At 41.3% G+C, this 22,415-nt stretch overlaps 1 protein-coding gene and 1 non-coding gene across 6 annotated transcripts in view; one reads left to right on the top strand and one right to left on the bottom strand.

Moving 5' to 3' along the window:
• The first annotated feature begins 994 nt into the window (after window positions 1-994).
• LOC114890064 lies at window positions 995-1,081 on the top strand. The gene has a single exon (XR_003792204.1). It is a non-coding gene; the product is annotated as a small nucleolar RNA SNORA40 (small nucleolar RNA).
• Window positions 1,082-4,376: 3,295 nt separating this feature from the next.
• Window positions 4,377-22,415, bottom strand: part of LOC114907273 (zinc finger protein 615-like) — a 41,462-nt gene continuing 23,423 nt past the window's right edge. Inside the window, exons 1-7 of one of the 5 annotated variants that reach the window (XM_029242774.1) lie at window positions 21,134-21,158; window positions 16,366-16,392; window positions 16,211-16,247; window positions 15,661-15,864; window positions 12,781-12,907; window positions 12,405-12,500; window positions 4,377-8,452 (exon numbers count right to left, since the gene is read on the bottom strand). In XM_029242774.1, coding sequence (XP_029098607.1) covers window positions 6,492-8,452; window positions 12,405-12,500; window positions 12,781-12,907; window positions 15,661-15,675 — 2,199 coding nt within the window. In that variant the 5' untranslated portion in view covers window positions 15,676-15,864; window positions 16,211-16,247; window positions 16,366-16,392; window positions 21,134-21,158 and the 3' untranslated portion in view covers window positions 4,377-6,491. Of the gene's footprint in view, window positions 8,453-12,404; window positions 12,501-12,780; window positions 12,908-15,660; window positions 16,189-16,210; window positions 16,452-21,133; window positions 21,159-21,180; window positions 21,198-22,415 lie in introns of those variants that run through there. The other 4 variants (XM_029242784.1, XM_029242767.1, XM_029242795.1 and 1 more) reach the window with 4 other exon arrangements.

The raw sequence follows: 22,415 nt of genomic DNA, 5'->3' as shown, positions 1-22,415 counted from the left end.
TTATATGTGACTCAAGTTACCATCCTACTAGTTCACCCATGATATTATTACAGCCACTTAATATTAATTATATAGAGATACACAAAACATTTTATAATATGGAAATATTTATGAGAATGTAAGTGATAAAATTAGATTAGCGTCTTTTTTTTTTTTACAGACTTACCGAGATATAACTGACATAGATTATACCTATTTTAAATAAACTTTTTATTTTGGGGAAATTTTAGATTTACACGAAAGTGAAAGTACTACAAAGAGTGCACATATACCTTCATTTGACTTCCTTTCATGCGAATATTTTATGTAACCATGGTACATTTGTCAAACTTAGAAATTAACATTGGTATGACACTCAACTAAATTACAGATTCTATTTGGATTTCACAAATTTTTCCACTACTGTCCTTTTTCTGTCTTAGAATTCAACCCAGGGAAGAATGCTGCCTTTAGACATCATGTTTCCTTGAATTGCTCTGTTCCATGACCATTCCTCAGTCTTTTTTTCATGTCCTCAATTATTTTGAGGAGTACCGATCAGGTATGTTGTATATTGACCTTCTTTTAGGTTGGTCTGTTTTCCTCATTAAACAGGGATTTATGCATTTTGGAAAAGACACCACATATTTATGGGTATAGAATATCAAAATGACAACACTGATCTACTGGCAAAGGTATTATTTGCCAGGTTTCTCCACTGAAAATAGCAAAACAACTTCTGACCAAAAAGAACCATCATACAGGGCTCACACCAAGAGATTTCAAGGCTTATAAACCTTTAGTAGTATTGGTGAAAGGACACATAGATCAATAGAACAGAGCAAAGATCCCAGAAAAAGACCCACATGAGTCAAGTATACTCAAGCGTTTGACAGATATACAAAGGTTATTCAATGGAGAAAGATAGACTTTTTCAGCAGATGCTGCTGGAACACTTGGAAGTCCACAGGCAAGAAACAAACAAAAACAAAGAGAAAAAAAATCCCAAAAGACTCTCCTTATAGACAGGTGCAAAAATCCTCTTTTGCAACCCAGAACTCATTGTTTAGTATGAGTTTTGGTACAGGGAAGAAGGAACATGATACCTAAAACAGATTCAAGTGATGGGGGTGTATTGGTAAACATAAAGATTGCTTCCAGGACTATAGAGCTGATAATTTCCCTTATATATTAAGTTTTTAAATTATCAGCTATATCGAGTTCATACTCTAATGTTGACATGAAACAAAGATGGCTTCTTTTTTTAGGCTTTTATCTTGAGAACACAGTGTCAGGATTTTAAAAAGGTATTGGCATATCCCAATGATCTGTACTGTTCTAGGGTGTGATAGCTTAGGAGTGAATATGAGTTGAACTTAATACATTTTTAGAGGGTGTCAAACTCTGAAGCAGGCAGATCCATCTCCTGACCCTAAACATGGTCCTAAAGTAAACTGCTTGAGGAAATTGGATCCCAAAGATTACAGGAGGAGAATTTTGAAGTGTGTCTGTATTCTATTGGAGATCAAAGAAGCCCAACTAAAAGAATTGTGTGGATTGAGCAAAACTTCTCTTTTGAAAGGGCTATCTCATCTTGAAGATTATGACTTTGGAGGAACTAAGGTGATTGGCAGTGGAAAGAATCAGAACATGTGAAATTCCTTAAAAATTTATTGACTTAAATAATTTTGCCTATGTTACACATAATAAAAAAAAAAACCTTTACACTTTGTTCAGAAAAAAAAAAAAAAAGAATCTCAACACATTCATCCTATAAGTCCTATACTTGGTAAAGGATTTGTATCCAGAACATAGAAAGAATTCTGAAAAGTCAACAAGAAACTCCTATTTCAAAAATAGGCAAACCTTGAACAGACACTTGATCAAAGATAACAGATGGCAAACATGCATATGAAAAGATGGTCTGCATCATTTGTTGTTAGGGAGATGCAAATTAAAACAGCAATACGAATAATGCTAATAATTTTTAAAAAGCAGCAGTGTGATACAAATACCCAGGTATTAGACTTGCTGAGATCCAAAAACTGAAAATATGAAATGCTGGTGATAAGGTGGAGTAACAGGAATTTCGATTATTTGCCAGAGACAATGCAAAAGAAATACAGCCATGTTAGACGATAGGAAGATTCTTGAATGTATGTTCGTACAGATGATCCCAAGTTTTAGAAAGGTAGCCTGAAAAAAAGTTTTTTTAATGAGATGGCTCTCACTGAGGAGTAGAACTCAGGAAAATGGTTGTTCTTACTTGTGTCAAAGAAATCTGAAAGGAAATATCCAAGACTAAACTTTGCAGTAAGATGAGCAGAAATCCTGTCTTTATTCCTATACACACCACTTGACCACGGTGAATTATTCTGATTTTTGTGCAGACAATGATAAGAGTGTATGTAGGAGACAAATTTTTTTTTTTTTTTGCCGTACGCGGGCCTCTCACCGTTGTGGCCTCTCCCGTTGCGGAGCACAGGCTCCGGAGGCGCAGGCTCAGCGGCCATGGCTCACGGGCCCAGCCGCTCCGCGGCATGCGGGATCTTCCTGGACCGGTGCACGAACCTGTGTCCCCTGCATCGGCAGGCGGACTCTCAACCACTGCGCCGCCAGGGAAACCCGAGACAAATTTTTAATAAGAACTTTGAGAAAGGACTTGGACTGGACAACCTGAAAAGAAATGTTTCCAGCATCCAAAGGTCAAGTCTCTAAACACTACTAGCCTGGGACTATGGGTCTCAAAACTTCCAGACTCCTGTGCTCTCAAACACAGACAAACTCTGCACTCCCTACACAACACTGACCTCAAATTCAATCTGAAATTTACCACAGACACTCTTTCCCATTGACACTCCTCCCCCAGTTCCAGTCTTCTCCAGATCATGAGCTGGATGTTAAATTTCTAACCTAGGGGAGAAGCAGTGCTCATTGGTTTCACACCTCCATCCAGTTTTCAATTACCGAGTCTTGCAGACCTAACATATAGACCCTAAACCCTGACCAACAAGACCTTCGATCATTAATCTCTACAGGTTAAGCCTCAATCAAAGGCCCCATCACTAACGCCCAGATTCCTCAGTGACTGAAGCTAAATAAAACCCCAAGTGCAGTCACTGACACACATTCCCTCTTCACTGACCCCACAGGCCCCTCACTGGGGATCCTCGCCCAGAATCAGGCTCAGCATATATTGAGTCTCTGAAGACTCCTCCAGTAGCTGCCAAAGGCTGAACCTGGTCCAAAACCATTTCTGATTTTGATGCGCTCTCCCCGCAATGCCTCATTGGCTGTTGCTAGGGACACTGAGGGCTCTTGTTCAGTTCCAGAAGACTTGCACAGGTTCTATGAGGACACACAGCACTGTGACCTCCTAGAGGTTCTGGCGCTTCCAACAGGAGTGGCCATAAAGCTGCTAAGACTGCTGGGTGAGAAGACATGGAAAAGTCTTCTGGGCACCCCCGTGCCTTCCTCTCTTTGCAAGAGATAGTCTCAGTCACAGAGCTAATTTAAGTTTTCAGAGGCCAGAACAAATCCAAGACCAACGTGGTGTGAGATGCATTCTAGTCATCACTTTGGGCAAAAGTGGCAAGATGATGGCGACCTTGTGCTGTTAGGCAGGAACACCTTGGGTACTACCAGTTTGCCTGGAGTCTTATTACGGACAGAGCCCAAACTCGCTCTGCTTGCCGCAGGTCAGGCCAATAAATCGGAAGATGACCTGTTGAGGCAAGGAGTAACGACTTTAATCGGAAAGCCAGCGGACCGAGATGGCAGATTAGTGTCTCAAAAAAACCATCTTCCCTCAGTATGAATGTGGGCTCCGCTTACACAGAGGAAGGGAAGGAGAAGGGACCCACTGCGATGCCAGTCAATGGCTGAGTGGGATGGCTACCAGTCATGCACTAACAGCTACGCACCTGCCCCCCTTCTATTACAGTCTGATATTCTGTGGCAGAGAAGATGCCCAGAGTTTCTAGTTGGATCTAAGGTTGAATTTACTTGAAGTCTGTATTGGGAAAAGCTACAGTCAGACTTCCTCCTGTCTTTCTCCTTTACTCTCACCCTGTTGCCACACACACGCTTTCAACACTTCTGGTCACCAAATGTGTGGGTTTCCCACACACCAAGCAATTCCTGTCAGCTGGGTCCTACATTTTAACTCAATTCTAACACTATCTACTTGGAGATAGTGCCAGATCCCACCAGTTAAGAGCTCAGTCCCACAACTGCTCCCACCCCACCTCAGATACTAATCGCAAATAGCTGGTCCCCAAGTTACCTACAACTTGTCTGACTTGGCTCCAAATTGGAGGTTTGCGTGAGCCCCTTGTTGGGTTTGATTAATCTGCTAGAGTTTGATTAATCTCACAGAACTCAGTGAAACACTTATCTGTGTTTATTAGTTTATTAAAGGACACGATAAACGACAGGAATGAACAGCAAGCTGAGGAGAAACAGAGTGAGGTCTGGGAGTGTTCTAAGCACAGGAGCTTCTGTCCCCATAGAGCTGGGGGTGTGTTAACACTCCCTGTACTTCAATGTGTTCACCCTTCTGGAAGCTCTCCATAGCCCCTACTATTGTTGGGATTTTATGGAAGCTTCCTCACGTTAGGCATGATCGATTAGTAACTCCATTTCTAGCCCCTCTCCCCTCTCTGGAGGATGGGGAGTGGGCTGAAAATTCCAAGTCTTTTTTGGTGGCCAGCACCCATCCAGGAGCCATTCATGAGCCCACCCAGAGTCCCATCAATAGAACAAGAGATGCTCCGCATGCTCTTATCATGCAGGAATTTACAAGGGTTTCAGAAGCTCTGTGCCAGAAACCGGGGGCAGAGACCAATAGGTCTATTTTCTACAATTTCACAAGCTCAAATAGTCAACCTCAAAAGGATACATCCTAAACGATTCTATTTTTCTAATATTCTATAAATGATAAAATTATAGGATTAGTGTCAGAGAAAGGATGTGACAATGAGGATGTAGCATGAGGGAGTTTGTGTTGACAAAGCATTCTGAATTTTCACTGGGGTGTTGGTTACAGGAACCTACATATGTGATAAAGTTTAAGGCGGTATTTAAAAACCATGTTAAAACTGGTGCAATAGAAATAAACCCTGTAGTTAGCAGCAATGTAACAATTTCACTTTCCTCTATTTGATAGTAAACTGTGTGGTTATATAAGGTTTTACCTTTGGGAATAGTGGACTGAAGGTGATTTAGGAAATCTCTAGAATATTTCAGTTTTTGTGATTCTAAACTTACTTCAAAATTAAAAGTTATAAAAACATCACATTTATATTAATTTTATAACCCCCTGCTGCTACTTATAAACTTGGTTAAACACACCAAATATGTTGACTTATACTTATGAAATGAATATATTGCTTCATTTTGAAGTACTTCAAATATTCTGAAATAACAAACTTGGAACCAAAGAAATGCAAAAATTAATTAAATAATTGAACACTCCTGCACTGTATATATTAAAATTTAATCCATGATGAGAGTAACTGCCACTATGTAAAATTTATAAGATCAATGACAAGGCATCTAGAAATATGGCTGAAGGTATCCTTTCTCCAGTTGTTTGTGAGGTGTATTACCCCTTAAGTTTAGACCTGTAACACAATGTTCTCATTCATCATTTCTCCAAGGCTTCTTTCCTTCATTAAGTTGTCTGATACTTTGTTAAAGGCCACCATACTAAATGTGTTATAGCACAGAGTTCCTGGCAAATGATGAGGCAATATTTATTACTGCAAACCCTACCATATTCATCACCATAGGAAAGTATTTCTCTAGTGTTAACTGACATCTCTTGAGGTGTTACTTCTGGGCAAAGGCTTTCCCACAATTATATTTCTACCAGTTAGAAATATTCATTCACTCATGATCTATGATGACCACATATGATAGAGTCTATTACCAATGAAATCTTTCCTAGTCTTTCACATTCTTAGCCTTTATCTCAGTATACACTTTTTAAAAATTTTTTATTTATTTTTGGCTGCATTGGATCTTCGTTGCTGTGTGTGGGCTTTCTCTAGTTGCAGAGAGCGGGGGCTGCTCTTCATTGCAGTGCATGGGCTTCTCATTGTGGTGGCTTCTCTTGCTGTGGAGCATGGGCTCTAGGCACGCGGGCTCAGTAGTTGTGGCTCGCAGGCTCTAGAGTGCAGGCGCAGTAGTTGTGGTGCACGGGCTTAGTTGCTCCACAGCATTTGGGATCCTCCCAGACCAAGGCTCGAACCCATGTTCCCTGCATTGGCAGGTGGACTCTTAACCACTGCGCCACCAGGGAAGCCCTTAGTATACACTTTTTAGACAATAAAATGTCCTAAAACATTTTCACCATGGCTGATTGTGTCTGAGTTGTCTTGTAAATTTTTTCATCAACATAAAATATGAGGTAATTGCTCACTAAAGATAACACCACATTCTTTGCGTTGTGATTCTTCTCTGCATACTATTGTCTTGAGTACAACTGGCAACAGGCTTCCCCAGAGTGACTACCTGTGAATTCTCTTATGTTTAACAAGGATTGACAAGTGGGCAAAAGCTTTCCCACACTCGCTGCATCCATAGGGCCTCTCTCCTGTATGCTTTCTTTGATGAACATTGAGCCCTGACTTTGTGGTGAAGGTTTTCCCACATTCACTGCATTCATGTGGCTTCTCTCCTGTGTGAATTCTCTGATGGGTAATGAGATCATTTTTGCGCAAAGAGAATTTTCCACATTCAGTACATGCAAAGGAAGTTTTTCCTGAGTGAACTCTCTGATGTTGTATGAGGCATGTCTTCTTCCTAAAGGCTTTACCACACTCGTTGCATTTGTACGGTTTCTCTCCAGTGTGAGTTTGCTGATGTGTACCCAGAGTACTCTTCATGGTGAAGCCCTTGCCACATTCACTGCATATATATGGTTTCTCTCCAGTATGAGTTCGCAGATGTGCGATGAGCATGCTTTTCCCAGTTAAGCCTTTGCCACATTCACTGCATACATAAGGTTTCTCTCCTGTGTGAGTGCGCTGGTGTACGTTGAGATGACTCTTCTCTGTGAAGCCTTTACCACATTCACTGCATACATATGGTTTCTCTCCTGTATGAATTCGCTGATGTCCTATCAGCCGGATCTTGGCTGGAAAGCCTTTTCCGCATTCACTGCACACGTAGGGTTTCTCCCCTGTATGAGTTCGCTGGTGTACAATCAGGCGGCTCTTCACAGTGAAGCCTTTCCCACAGTCACTGCATACATGGGGTTTCTCTGCAGTATGAGTTCGCTGATGTACAATAAGATCACTCTTCATGGTGAAGCCTTTTCCACACACACTACATACATAGGGTTTCTCCCCTGTATGAGTCCGCTGATGTCTGATGAGAGGGCTCTTCAAGGTGAAGCCTTTTCCACACTCATTGCATGTATAGGGTTTCTCTCCAGTATGAGTTCGCTGATGTACAATGAGGCAGTGCTTCATTGAAAAGGCTTTCCCACATTCACTGCACATATACAGTTTCTCTTCTCTGTGAGTTTGCTGATGAGTGATAAGACTGTTCTTCAAGGTGAAACTTTTCCCACATACATTGCATATAAAGGGTTTCTCACCTGTATGAGTTCGATGGTGTGCAATAAGCCGCCTCTTCTCAATGAATCCTTTTCCACATTCACTGCATACATAAGGTTTCTCTCCTGTATGAGTTTTCTGATGTGTAGTGAGACTGAACTTTGTAGAGAAGGCTTTTCCACACAGACTGCATCCATGGGGCTTCTCTCCCGTATGAGTTCGCTGATGATAAATGAGCCGACACTTTTTGGTGAATGCTTTCCCACATTCACTACATGTGTAAGGTTTCTCTCCCATATGACTTTTCTGATGTATGTTGAACTGTGATTTCACGAAGAAGGTTTTATCACATTCAGTGCACTCATAATGTTTCAGTCCCGTATGAGTTCTCTGATGTTCAGTGAGCCTGGATTTTCTGGAGAAGGCTTTCCCACACAGACTGCATTCATGAGGTTTTTCTCTAGTATGAACTCTCTGATGATCAAAGAGCTGAGACATCTTGAAGAAGGCTTTCCCACACTCACTGCATACGTGGGCTTTCTCTATGTTGTGAGTTCTCTGTTGCTTAGTAGACAGGGAGTTATTGCTGATGGGTTTTGCACTTACAGGAAATTTAATTTCAGTAAAAGATAGCTCGTGGTTAGCATGGAGAAGGGATTTCCCATCTCCATTAAAATCAGCAGAGTTCTCTAAGTTACAGGTTCTCTTCTGGTTTTCAAAACTTAAATTTGAATTTAAAGGTTTTTCAGGTAAGTCAAACATATCACAATTTTGATTTAACAGGAAATGACTTTTGCTCTGATTAACAATATTTGCAAGTGTATTATGTTCGCAGCATTGTTCCACAATATTTTGAATGCTGTGATTTGGCAAGTGATGCTGCAGAGGGTCATCAACTTTCCTGATTTCTAGGAAAGAAGAGAACAAGGAATCATTCCGCAATCTCTCATAATCTTAATTTGGAAGAAAACTGTTTCAAAAAATGCTTTCATGTGAAGTAACTACTTAGTGACAATTCTATGTGTGATATAATAAGAAATATATTTGGTCCTCCTCCACACAGCTCCTAAAGCCTTGTAATTTCCTAAGTGACAGGAGTATCTTTCAATACTGAGTTTATGCTAATGAGGTGACTTAGCATATAGTTCCTACATAACATCAGGATGGGACTGATCACCAGAAAGACTAAGTGTTTAGAAGGTTGGAACTTTCAGCTCCACCCTGCAGCCTCTGGGAAAGGAGAGAGGGCCTAGAGATTAAAACTCTATAAAAACTCCTAACAAGATTTGCTCAACCTTTGGATGGGTGAACACATCCATGTGCGAGGAAGGTGGTGCTCCCCAGTTCCATGGGGACAGAAGCTTCTGTTTCTGTCAGGAATCCTTCAGACCTTGCCCTATGTACCTCTTCCTCTGGCTATTCATCTGTATCCTTTATAGTAAACCGGTAAACATAAGTAAATGTTTCTTTGAGTTCTGTGAGCCACCCTGGCAAATTAATTGAACCAAAGAAGAGGGTCATGAGAACCTTCAATTTATAGCCAGTTGGTCAGAAGCACAGGTAACAGTCTGGAGTTGCAACTGACATCTGACATGGGGACAATCTTGTGGGACTGAACCCTTAACTTGTAGGATCTGACACTATTTCCACGTAGATAGTATCAGAAATGAGTTAAATTTGTAGGACACCCAGGTTTAATTCTGGGCATAGACAACTGAAGCAAAGGAATAAAGAAGGCAATTGCAGTCTGTGAATCACGGTTAAAAGAGCAATGAATATGTAAGAGGTGGAGGAAATCAGGATATGTTCAAAGAAAAGACAAGGTTCACTGATGGACTTAATGGGAGAAGCACGGAAGAGGTTAAGACTCAAGGATTATTTCAAGAATTATGTGGTTTCAGCCACTGGGTAGGTGGAATGCCTCTTAATAATGTGAAGAATATTACTGAAGGCCAGAATGAGAAGAAAATCTAGCACACATTGTGAAACAAAGCTTAAGGAGGTTATTACTTGTCTGCATACAAAACATGAAGAAGCGGGTTGAATATATAAATGTTTCAAAAGGTCTTATCTGAAAATAGCAATGTGGATATCATCAACATTGATGGATTATTGAAGAAGAACAGATATATGTATGTATATATATATATATATATAAAACTGATTCACTTTGCTGTACACCTGAAACTAACACAACATTGTAAATCGACTGTACTCCAATATAAAATAAAAATTTTTTTTAAAAACCAGAGTATTCAAAGACAGAGTACTGGATAAGACTATGTTTGGAAACATGTATCATAAAAGCTCAAGGCACAGGGCCAAGGCTTTAGCCATTTCAACATGTAGAGTTTGAAAATTCAATCAAGCCCATTGAAGAGAACCAAACATTGACAATTGTGATCAGGTGCAAACTTGCAGACCCAGGTGTATAGAACAAATACAATGGCAAGTAAGAATGTGTCTCCTTAGCATCTGATTTCAAGGTAAATGTGACAAACTATTGAGGTTTATCATATTCCAACAACTTGCCCTCTTCTTCATTCTGCAGACCACCATTTACCTAACTCTAGCAAAGCACTAACACTAACATCAAATACAGATAAAATCTTCCGTAACCAACACTTCCAACTAATACTGTACTTGGAACATACTCTCTTATGTTCCTACACAAAAAGGGAATGATGATACGCAGTTACTCCATCCCTGAACATTGCAAAGAAAGGACTGGCCCTAGAGGATACCTCTGAGTCCCTGGAATATCCCACCTGATGAGAATGTCTTTTTAGGTATGAGATTTTAGGACACATCATAGAGTTTATGCTAACAATGTGATTTGTGGTAGATGCCCATTTTTGTATGCCTGGGGTTTTGGACAACACTGTAACATTCTGATTCTGGGGTCTAGAGGCACCAGGCTTGGGTGAGCTTCCCTGGTTGGCAACACTTCACGTATATTGTCAAACATTCAAACATCATTGCTGGGAAAATTCAGCACTGTTCACATGACTCCACTGGTAGAGGACAACCGGGAACCTTGTGTGCAGCTTCTCCTGGGGTCTTTCCCATGCACAATTTGATCTTTGATGACTTCAATCTGTATTATTTTATTGTAACCAAGAGTATAAAACTACATTCCCCTCCCCAATATTATCTACCGTCTATAAAGTAGGCAAAGTGATCCACTTTAAAAATTGTATAATGCCACTCTTCTACTCAAAATCCTGTTTTCTCAAATTATTCAGAAAAGAATCAAGGTCTTGAATGCCCTTGATAGGCAGTTTGTGACCTATGTACCAAAACCCGCAGCTACTACCCTGTTACCCTTAACTCTAGTCATTTTCCCTCTTGTTCACTCCCTTCTACCCATGTAAGTTTCCCCGAAGTTCCTCAAACACATTCCAGATTCGGGTCTTTCAACTTCCCACTGTCTCACATTTGGAAAACTCCTCACCCAGGAAGATTACTCATATCCCTCATCTATGTGCTCAAAGGCACCTTATCAGAGAGCCACTCCCATTCCAAAAGGGCAGTTCCAAGCCCCAACACCCACTCTTCCATTAGCTGCTTTAATTTTCCTTACAGCAATTTTTACACTAAGACATGTTTTTCTTTTAAATGTGTAGAACTGAAAGAGAACCTCAATTTTTAAAAGGATGGAGAGAAGATTTCTGTTCTCACACACAAACTAGGAAGTCACAGGCCAGCTGCCATGATGAGGAATAAAATACATAGAAAGAAGTTGTACATTAGACAATATTAAGAGAGAAGTCAATTTGGAGCGTCTCTTTCAGAGAACAGAAAGAGCTTAACTCATGGGAATGGAAGAAACTTAAGACTTATGAGAACTGAGAAGAAAATGGAAATGAAAGTATGGAAAACCCTGGAAGGGGGTGGGGACCAAAGAACCACACAAATGCACAGCAGAAACCAGGTTATCATGGGGACACAGCATCCAAGGTGGGGCTGCATGTTATGGTGGGAAATTGTTATTTCCTCATACGGCAGGAAGAAGGTACAGTGGTAAGAAGAGTATGATGAACTCATAGTTCTCTTTCCAGAGAGGCCTGGAAAGTGGGATTTCACAGCAAGAGAGGCGGTAACACAGACAGAGATCTTGTGATGGTAGACGAAGGAGAGGAAGATTTGAAAATCCAAGCAAGAAGAAAACTACAGAAACAAACAAAAAGAAGATGCATATGAAATAAGCGGGGATCAGGGACTTCCCCGGTGGTCCAGTGGTAAAAAATCCACCTTATATTGCAGGGGAAGCGGGTTCGATCCCTGGTCAGGGAACTAAGATCTCATGTTCCATGGGGCAACTAAGCCCGAGTGCCACAGCTATTGAGCTTGCGCACCTCAGCTACAGCCCACGTGCCGCAAACTACAGAGCCTGCTCACTCTGGAGCCCACACGCCACAATTACAGAGTGCACATGCCCTGTAGCCTGTGCGCCACAACTAGAGAAGAGAAAACCCGCACACCACAACTAGAGAGAAGGCTGCGCGCCGCAACGAAGAGTCCATGCGCCACAACGAAGATCCTGCGTGCCGCAACTAAGACCCGACACAGCCAAAAATTTAAAACTGAAAATAAATAAATAAATAAATAATAAAGACACAATAAAAAAAAAACCAACACTCATGGTTTAGAAATAAGCAGGGATCAGATCTCAGAAGAAAACAAAGGGATATATTTTCCTCTTAACTTCCACAAAGAAAAAGAGTTCTTACACTGGAAGAGAGGCACGTGGTAGGGCTGCTTATGTTTCCTCAGACACTATCACAGCTCCGACGCCTTCTCTCCTGACCAGAGTACGACTTCCCTGGCTGCCCACCTTGCTGGGTCTCACCCACTCACCTGGACAGATTCGACCGTGGCTGTCATCTTCTACTGGCCACAGTTGTTCTCCTCGTTCCAACCTGGAGAGAGCATCTGGTTTGCTGGCTTGATACCCTGTTCATGAAAAATGATAGAAGACTTAGACATATTGAACCGGGCTGAGATATGGCAGGAAGGGATAATGATACATGGAGGGAATAAACAGGTTTCACATCTGTAACCTCAAGGCTTTTCTCTCAGGAGAGGGGCTATTATACCCTCTAGTCTGGGGCAAGAGAAGGATCTGAGACTCGACCATTGCAGACGAATGCAGTTAGTCTGAAGTGTTAAGAGGCTGAGAATGGAACGGTCACCGACAGGCACCCTCTGAGGGACCCAGGGGAGCCATCCTCACCTACGGACAGCAGGTTGCTATAGTTCTCCAGCATCACATCCCGGTACAGGTCCTTCTGATCAGGGTCCAGGAGCTGCCACTCCTCCCACGTGAACTTCATAGTCACGTCATCATACGTCAAGGATTCCTGTCATAACACAGTCATGTTTGGCCAAGTGATGTTCTTTGGGTGACATGGAAAAATGTAAAGGAAATTATTCTGCTCACTTTTGCCATATAGGAAATTGGTGGGGTTTTTCCTTCTTATGCTGTGATAAAATAAGAATTCTAGTAAAATACTGTGTTATGGTACAGTCTTCCAGATGGAATAGATGCGTAAGACAGGGTTAAAAATGCCAAGCTTCTCATCATGGCTTGGTCTTTCCTGTTACCAGCCCTCATCCAGGAGCTCACTCAGAGTCACATCGGTAGAACAAAGTCACTCCTGTCACCAAGGAAATGACAAGAGTTTCAGGAGCCCTGTGTCAGGAACAGAGGTCAAAGACCAATATTACAACAGGAGATGTTCCTAGTGTTATTATCACTTAGGGAATCACAAGGGTTTTAGGAGCTCTGTGCCAGGAACAGGGGGCAGAGACCAATACATATTTTCTGCTCTCTCACAAGCATTCACTAATATCAAACTATATGCTACTTACAAGTAGATGAAAACAATACATACTAATTTCAGTGGTCAACATACTAAACAAAATAAGAGAAACTGTACAGGAAATTCCCTGGCAGTCCAGTGGTTAGGACTTGGTGCTTTCACTTTCACTGTGGTGGCCCGCATTCAATGCCTGGTTGGGGAACTAAGATCCCACAAGCCATGTGGCCAAAAATAAATAAATAAAAATAAAGAAAGAAAAGAAGAAAAAAAAACTGTACAAAACATGTATAAAGCATAAAAGATTATTAGATGATCAGGAACTTTATTAAATATCCTATAATAAACCATAATGAAAAAGAATATGAATACATATAACTGAATTATTTTGCTATACGCCAGAAACTAACAGAACATGGTAAATCAACTATACTTCAATAAAAAATTTAAAAAACAAAAAAAGAATAAAAAGTCCAAAAAAAAGATTATTCGATGATCAAATTTATAAGAAGACTATTCTTTAAAGAATATATATATATATATATATACAGAGACAATGCACATATATGTGTGTATATCATTAGGCGGGGTTAATACCATATTAGATGAAATGAGGAAACAGCTGTAGGAAACACGTTTTTACATTTATAAGAAGAAAGGACAGGGACTTCCCCAATAGCACAGTGGTTAAGAATATGCCTGCCAATGCAGGGGACACACGTTCGATCCCTGGTCCGGGAAGATCTCACATGCTGTGGAACAACTAAGCCCATGTGCTACAACTACTGAGCCTGTGCTCTACAGCCCGCAAGCCACAACTACTAAAGCCCTAGAGCCCGTGCCCCGCAACAAGAGAAGCCACCGCAGTGAGAAGCAGGCGCACCACAATAAAGAGTAGCCCCCACTCGCTGCAACTAGAGAAAGCCTGTGCATGGCAACGAAGACCCAACACAGCCAAAAATAAATAAACAAAAATAAATAAATTTATTTAAAAAGAAAAGAAGTTAGGACAGTCAAGGACTGCAGTTAAGGACCCAGCACATCACCTCTATGGAGAACCGTCAAAGTCCTATGTGAACTTGAGACCCATGTGCCATGAAACATTAACATCCCTCAAGGAACTGGTCTGCTTTTTCCTCACAGTTGATCCCTATGATATGTGATATAATAAGAAACATATATTTGGTCTTCAGCCCCAGTTTCTAACACAATTGCTCCTAAACCCTTGGAGTTTTTTAAGTAATAGAGGTACGGGGCATTCTGTGTTATTTATAACAAGTCCCTTTCAAACATACCTGAGTTTATGCTAGCAAAGTGAGTCTTGGTGGACCTCTAGAGAGTTTCAGGATAGGGGTTGGTTGCCCAGGGAACCAACCTTGTGATTAGAGGGTTGGAAATTTCAGCCCCACTTCTAGCCCTCCAGGGAGGGGGGAGGGACTGGAAACTGAGCCAATCAACAATGGCCATTGATTTAATCTACCACACCTACCCAATAAGACCTCCATAAAAAACCCCTTAACTACAGGGCTCAGAGCATTTCCGGGATGGTGAACACATCTAGGTGCTGGGGGTGTGACACTCCTATAGAGGGCATGGAAGGTTCTTGTCCCTTCCCTCATATCTTGCCTAAGTATCTTTCCATTTGGCTCTTCCCAAGCTGTATCCTTCATAATGAACCAGTATAGGTAAGCAAAGTCTTTTCCTGAGTTATGTGAACCGTTGCAGTAAATTATGGAACCTGAGGAAGGGATTTCAGGAACCCCCGATTTGCAGCCAAGTCAGAAGTATAGGTACTGTGGGAAGCCAATACTTGGCATCCAAAGTGAGGGCAGTCCTGTGGGATTGAGCCCTTAAACCTGTGGAGACTGACAGTAACTGCAGTAGTTAATGTCGTAATTGAATTAAATTGTAGACGCTCAGCTGGTATCTAGAGAGTTGGAGAAGTGATTGTTGGTCTGGAAAGACCCACACATTTGGTGCCAGAAGTGCTGGGAGTAGAAACAGTTTGTAGTACTGCCTATCATGTAACTTACGACTCTCTTGTGATGGCTGTCAGAGACATTAGACACAAATTGACAGCTAATATAACTCACAGAATTTTGCACATTCACATGTTATATCTCAATGCGAGTCACGGAATATGAATCCTATGAATAATATATTCCTGATCCAACTTTACCAAGATTTCTCCAGATCCTGCTAGGATCCATTTAAACTTTTCTACTTAACTGCACTGACTTTTACAGGCAAAGCCACTGGGGGATAAAGAAAGAATAAAAGAAACCAAAAGTCACCTGGGCCTGGATCATTTTCTTCTGACTTTGGGAAATGGCTGCAAACTGGGATGCTGTCTTTAGCTCTTCTGGATCAGCTCTAAATTTCTGTTCAAAAATCTCAGTCTCCAATCAAGGATGTCTCCAGAACTGACAGTACTTAAGTATCTTTTCCTCCTTCTTTCCTTTGATCCCTCTTGTTCCTGGGGAGCCAGCACCTGTGGGCTGAAGAGCAACTTACTCTGAGTGGCACATTCTCTTTCGGCCTAGATGCTGTCAGTGTTGCTGGCCACTCATCTTAAATTAAGGCCCCCAAAGTTCGATTGGTCCTTTTAATACGAAGTTTTTACATCTGGGCCAATAAAACACAATATTCCGAATATTTGGGAAGTACATCTTTCTCTTGTAAAGTGGAAGCAGTAAGACTGTGAAAGGGGATGTGGGAAGGAGAACCAGCACAGCACAATGCCCCACTGGCAGGGAAATCCACAGGTAGATCAACTTTAGGAAAGAGGACACACAGACAGGATATACACATTTTTCTTCTTTTAAACCACGTGCGTCCACGTACCTCTTCAGAAGTCTTTTTACATCCCCGGGTTCACACACTCAAATTTGAAGAACATCATGTTAAGCAAATAAGAAGCACCGTCACGTAATTTCTCATTACCATCCACTTCTTGATCCTCAATAAGAGTATTATAAGCATAAACCTATAAAGGATACTCAGCGAAAAATCCTTTAGGAATAAAACTGAAATAAAAACATTTTCAGGGGTCGGGGGGGAGAAGGATAAATTAGGAGTTTCGGATTATCATATACACACTACTATATATAAAACAGATAACCAACAAGGACGTACTGTATAGCACAGGGAACTATATTCAATATTTTGTAATAAACTGTAGGAGAAAAGCATCTGAAAAAAATAGATATATATGTACGTACAACTGAATCACTTTGCTGTACACCTGAAACTAACACAACATTGTAAATCAACTGTACTTCAATTAAAAAAAAAAGACACATTCAGGCAAAACCAGAGAGAATTCTTCATCAGAAGACCTGTAATACAGCATATGCACATGTTCTTCAAGGAAAAGGAAAGGGTCCTCCAATATTAGCAAAGGACCAAGGAATGAAAAGGAACTAAACTGGTAAATAAGCAGTTAAGTCTAAATTAGTACCAGCTGGGAAAATGATCATATCTCAGGAGGTTTTAAAAATATAGAGAGTTAACCACCACTTCCCTGGTGGCACAGTGGTTAAGAATCCACCTGCCAATGCAGGGGACACAGGTTCGAGCCCTGGTCCGGGAAGATCCCACATGCCGTGGAGCAACTAAGCCTGTGCACCACAACTACTGAGCCTGCTCTGTAGAGCCCACGAGCCACAACTACTGAGCCTGTGTGCCACAACTACTGGGCTCACGTGGCTAGAACCTGTGCTGTGCAACAAGAGAAGCCACCGCAGTGAGAAGCCCACGTACCGCAGGAAGAGTAGCCCCCACTCACTGCAACTAGAGGAAGCCCGCGTGTAGCAATGAAGATCCAATGCAGGCAAAATTAATTAATTAATTAATTAAATTTTTAAAAATAGAGTTAAAATTTACCATGATGGCATATAAATTATGAGGTGGGTAAATGAATGAGTGTTCTAAGATCTCTGTATAGATAGAGTATAAACGTACTAATTACAGTAATACTTTGACAAATAAAGGCTGTATATTATTTGTAATCTCTGGTGTCAGAATAAAACTAATAACTTTTAAAAACATACATAATTTCTATGTTACAAGAGACAGAAAATGTAATGTACATGGCTTCTGTGGCAATTACTTAACTCTACCACTGTAGCTCAAAAGCAGTCATACTTTTGGACTTCCCTGGTGGTCCAGTGGTTAAGAGTCCATGCTTCCACTGCAGGGGGCACGGGTTCCATCCCTGGATGGGCAAGTTCCACATGCCAAGCAATGTGACCAAAAAACAGCCATATTTAAAAAACAAAAAAATAGGTGTGCTAGGTTCCAATAAAAGTTTATTAACAAAAACAGGCACTGGGCCAGAGTTAATCCATGGGCTCCAGGTGTCCAACCCTGAATTGGAGCAGAAAAGCCATGTGATCATCTAAATCAAGAGTCAGTAACAGACTCTCCAGGGCCTGGACCACCTGTTTTTACAAATCAAGGTTTATGGGAACACAGCCAGACGCATCTGTTGACTATTGTCTTAGGCTGTTTTTACACTATAATAGCAGGGTTGAGAATCTGAGTTTGGATACATTACCCACTGCAATGCAATTTGAAAAAATAATAATAAAAGGTGAGTTTTGAATATAAGGAGAGGCAAATTGTATTTGCCTAATATGTCTATACCTCTGTTTAGTCAGGAGGCTGGTTACAAAATTAAAATGGAAAAATTCTATACGATTCTAAAGCACACACAGGTCAAGTGTCTGTTTAAAAAGAACGTTTCCTGGGAATAATTTAACATTCAAGCGAAAATAATCAATGAAACTATCAACTGGTAACCTAAAAATCCATTTCTAAGAATCTCTGAAAGGGAAATATTGGCAAAGGTGTGATATTTGACAGGTCATTTTTACTTTCTTCACTATATTTTTCATAAGAGCATGTATATTTTAAAAATCAGGGAGGGGACTTCTCTGGTAGTCCAGTGGTAAAGATTCCGCCTTCCAATGGAGGGGATGCGGATTCAATCCCTGGTCAGGGAACTAAGATCCCACATGCTGCGGAGCAACTAAACCGGCGCGCCACAACTACTGAGCTCGTGCACCTCAACTAGAGTACGCGTGCCACAGACTGCAGAGCCCAGGCGCCCCGGAGCCTGCGCACCACAACTAGAGAAAAACCGCAGGCCACAACTAGAGAGAATCCTGCACGCTGCAACGAAGAGCCTGCGCCGCAACTAAGACCTGATGCAGCCAAAAAAGAAGAAAAAAAATATCAGAGAAATATCAGGATTCTACACTTTAAATAAAATTGCTGTAGCATGGTCATTAATATAAGTTCATGGCTTTCGAAGTTTTATTTCCAAAAAAATAGAGAGGGAAAACAAGGAGGAAAGCAGGGAGAGAGAAAATGAGTTATAAATACAAATTTTACAAAACACAAAGCCACAAATATGGGGAAATTAGCAGCTTTTTTACTCAGATATGCTATGCATCTGCCATCACAGTTCATTATTTAAGGTATTTTGAATCTTCAAAATAACTCTAAGGGAGAGATTTTAATTGCTTTTCTTTTCTTTTTTTCTAAGACGGAAACAGACAAGAGGTCACACAAACTGCACAATGAGCAAGAGGCAGAATTTGGATTGAAAAACCAGATTCATCTCGCTCCGAAATTAATTTTCACTCCACACCAGGCCAAAATTATTTGTAAATAAGATGTCTGTTCATTACATAAAGAAAGGAAACAAGTAAAAGGCTGTTAGTAGAACTTTAATTAATCGTGTGATTGAATAAGTATTTAAAGTAATGGTAGAGGTCTGCAACTTACTTGAAAATATACCAAAACCAACAACAACAAAAGACTGATACATGAACAGAAGGATGGACAGAGGGTTAGGTAACTAACTGGTAGAGCAAGTCTAGTACTATTAATAATAAAGCCTAAGTGGTAGGTACATGGGTGGTTAATATAAAATCCTTTCAATATTTCTGTATGTTTGAAAATTTTCACACTAAAATGTTGGATGGAAAGAAAGATATTGTAGATTTAAGAATTTAGTAAGGTGACCAAACATAAATATTTAAAGTTATGGGCTTCCCTGGTGGTGCAGTGGTTCGGGGTCCGCCTGCCGATGCGGGGTACGCGGGTTCGTGCCCCGATCTGGGAAGGTCTGGGAAGATCCCACATGCCGCGGAGCGGCTGGGCCCGTGAGCCATGGCCGCTGGGCCTGCGCGTCCGGAGCCTGTGCTCCGCGGCAGTGAGAGGCCGGCGTACCGCCAAAAAAAAAAAAAAGTTAGTTGCTGGGATAAATTAGGAGGATGGGATTAACATACACACACTACTATATGTAATATAGATAAGCAACAAGGACCTACTGTATAGCACAGGGAGCTATACTCAGTATTTTGTAATAACCTAGAAGGGAAAAGAATCTGAAAAAGATATCTATATATACATGTATAACTGAATCAATGTGCTGCACACGTGAAACACGATATTGTATATCAACTATACTTCAATTTTTTAAAAATCAGCCAAAAATAAATAAATAAATAAAGTCAACTGCTCTTTTATGTTGTAAAAAATTATAAGGAAACGGGAGTTAGCAAATAATAATACGTGTACAATTGCAATAAAAATAAGTAGTCTAGGCTGGAGATGAAAGGCAAAGGAACAAATCCATAGATAAATGCATAATCATAAAATGTTCCAAAAAATGACACCTAAGTATTTTAAATATTTCACCTCTCTATATATGTATGCAATCACTGAATATAAACCTACTTATAATACCACAAGTTCACGCATTTAAAATAATTTGTAAATCTATATTCCATGAAATAAAGTGAAAGCGAAAATCATAGTACCATTTACACAATTTATATGAATTATGAATATTAAGGACATAATATAAACGCCTAAAACTGAAATACACTAAAATTTTATAAGCATTTTCCTTTGGGAACAGAACTCACGGTGACAGAGATGTTATTTTACTGGTTTTAGACAGAACCTGAAAAGAAATATCCAAGAGGAATGTGCAGGAGTCTTGTAGGACAAAGGATAAAAGCTGCATCTTACATATCGTAAAACATACTGCTATTAGGTATTCATCTGGTGGATCTCTGGATCATTCATCTCGCCAAAAACCTTCATTTCTGAGAGTTTAAGAGTAAGGGGTGATGTTGGGTGCCAAAGAGGATTTTAAAACTAGTGGTGAAGAAGGGACTCGGACCGACCTAAACGGCAGAAGGGTAACGTTAACGTCCATCACATCTGTTACAGAGGCCGAGGTTGGAGCTCAACACACGTAACACGCAGCGGCCAAAGTACTCGGTCCTCCAAAGTATCAGCCCATACACGCATCTGTACCCCAAACGATTACTACCACCACCCGGGTTAATCTCAGAGACTCCCATCCATTAACCCCGAAACAGATACTCCATCTTTTAGCCCCAAACAAAACCCGAACCATAAACAGCATTCACTGACAAACACCACCCTCCAGTTCGCAATCACTGAGCCCTACAGAGAGTAAACGGCAAAGACCCCAACACGTGCCCTCGTGACTAAATCGCTGACCTCTAGGGATCTTTAACCACTAACCACAAGAGAATCTCCTGATTGAAGCCAGAAGTACCCCAACCACACATGCTCTGTTACCCACCCTTTAGGGCTCCCCTGGAAAACAACACCCATTTACGCTGTCCTCCCGCTTGTATTCCACACGCATCACCCAACGCGGACGCTGACAGGCCCGCCCTCCCTCCCCACTGTACACGAAGAGACCCAGCCACTAACTTGACTTCTTCCAGGGACAATCGCGACCCATCCACGGCTGAACTTACTTCGCGGAACTTCGTCGCTTCCCTCATCACCGCGGTACGGTGGCCAACGAGGGTCTGAGACGTTTCTGCCGCAAAAAGACAACTGAATTTCCGACTTCTCTTCAGAGGTAACTTGGCCACGCCCTCTAGCGTGGCCCCGTGGGCGCGGCCATGTTTGGGCATCGGGCGTCTGAAGAGCGAAAAGCCCCGTTTTGCGCTCGTGCGCGGGGAAGACTGGGAAGACGGAAGGTCACCGAAACTCAATTTTGGGGCACCTGAGCCCTTAATAAAAAAGGACATATGCGCATAAACTCGAGCTTGCAGCAAACAAGAAAGGCATGGGGGTAAATCCCTTTCTGCGAGCTGGCAAGAAAATTAAAATGGCAGTGACGTTGATCCACTTTGTACGAAAGTTAGGAAACGGCCCAGTGGGGGCAACCATCTTACAGGAAGTGAAGGAATCCGTACAGCACAACTCGCGTTTGGGAAAAGGCGAACCGTCCGGTAGAGGATATCTGGGCCAAGTTTCTAGAGAAATTGGCCTGAAGGGACTTTTGAACGGCACAGGGCTTGGAGAAGCTCTGACGTTACAGGGATGGCGGCCATAGGTTAGGAAATAAAAACAGCTGGAACGTGCTAAAGCTGTTCGTATGTATGGGGGAAAGGCCACTGAAGGTGGGCCCAATGTGAAGGGCGGTACCTATGACAGAGGGGGGAAGGTTTCCCTTTGGGGTCCAAAGACAAAGGCAGGGCTCAGAAGACCAAGGGTCAAAAATTAGGGAAATATGACTTCAAGGAGAATAAAAGGTTGTGTAAAAAAAAGAGAGTAATCATGTTACACTACGTGAGTCAGTTGCAAATAGCGTTACAAAGTCATAGTAATGTAACACCGTAACTGTGGTTCCAAATAAACCCGTTGGGAGAATGGAGGAAAAGGAAAGGAAATGTCGTGTGTGTGTGTGTGTGTGTGTGTGTGTGTGTGTGTGTGTGTGATAGATATGAGTGTATTGAAACAGAAATGTCTAAACTACTCCAGACTCAAGGGATCATTTTACATTCCCACCATCGATATATGAGATCCACTTTCTCTGATTCCTCACTAGGATTTGTTATAAAGAGGTTTTAAAAGGAATAAGAAAAAGATGACCAACCTAAAATTTTTTTAAAATATTTTTAAATTTTTGGCTGCGTTGGGTCTTTGTTGCTGCGCGCAGGCTTTCTTCTACTTGTGGCGAGTGGGGGCTGCTCTTCATTGC

This window comes from Monodon monoceros, unplaced genomic scaffold (assembly GCF_005190385.1).
Source record: "Monodon monoceros isolate NGI ecotype Baffin Bay Population unplaced genomic scaffold, NGI_Narwhal_1 Super_Scaffold_10, whole genome shotgun sequence".
Taxonomy (NCBI): Eukaryota; Metazoa; Chordata; class Mammalia; order Artiodactyla; family Monodontidae; genus Monodon; species Monodon monoceros.
This window is presented reverse-complemented; position numbering and strand designations above follow the sequence as displayed.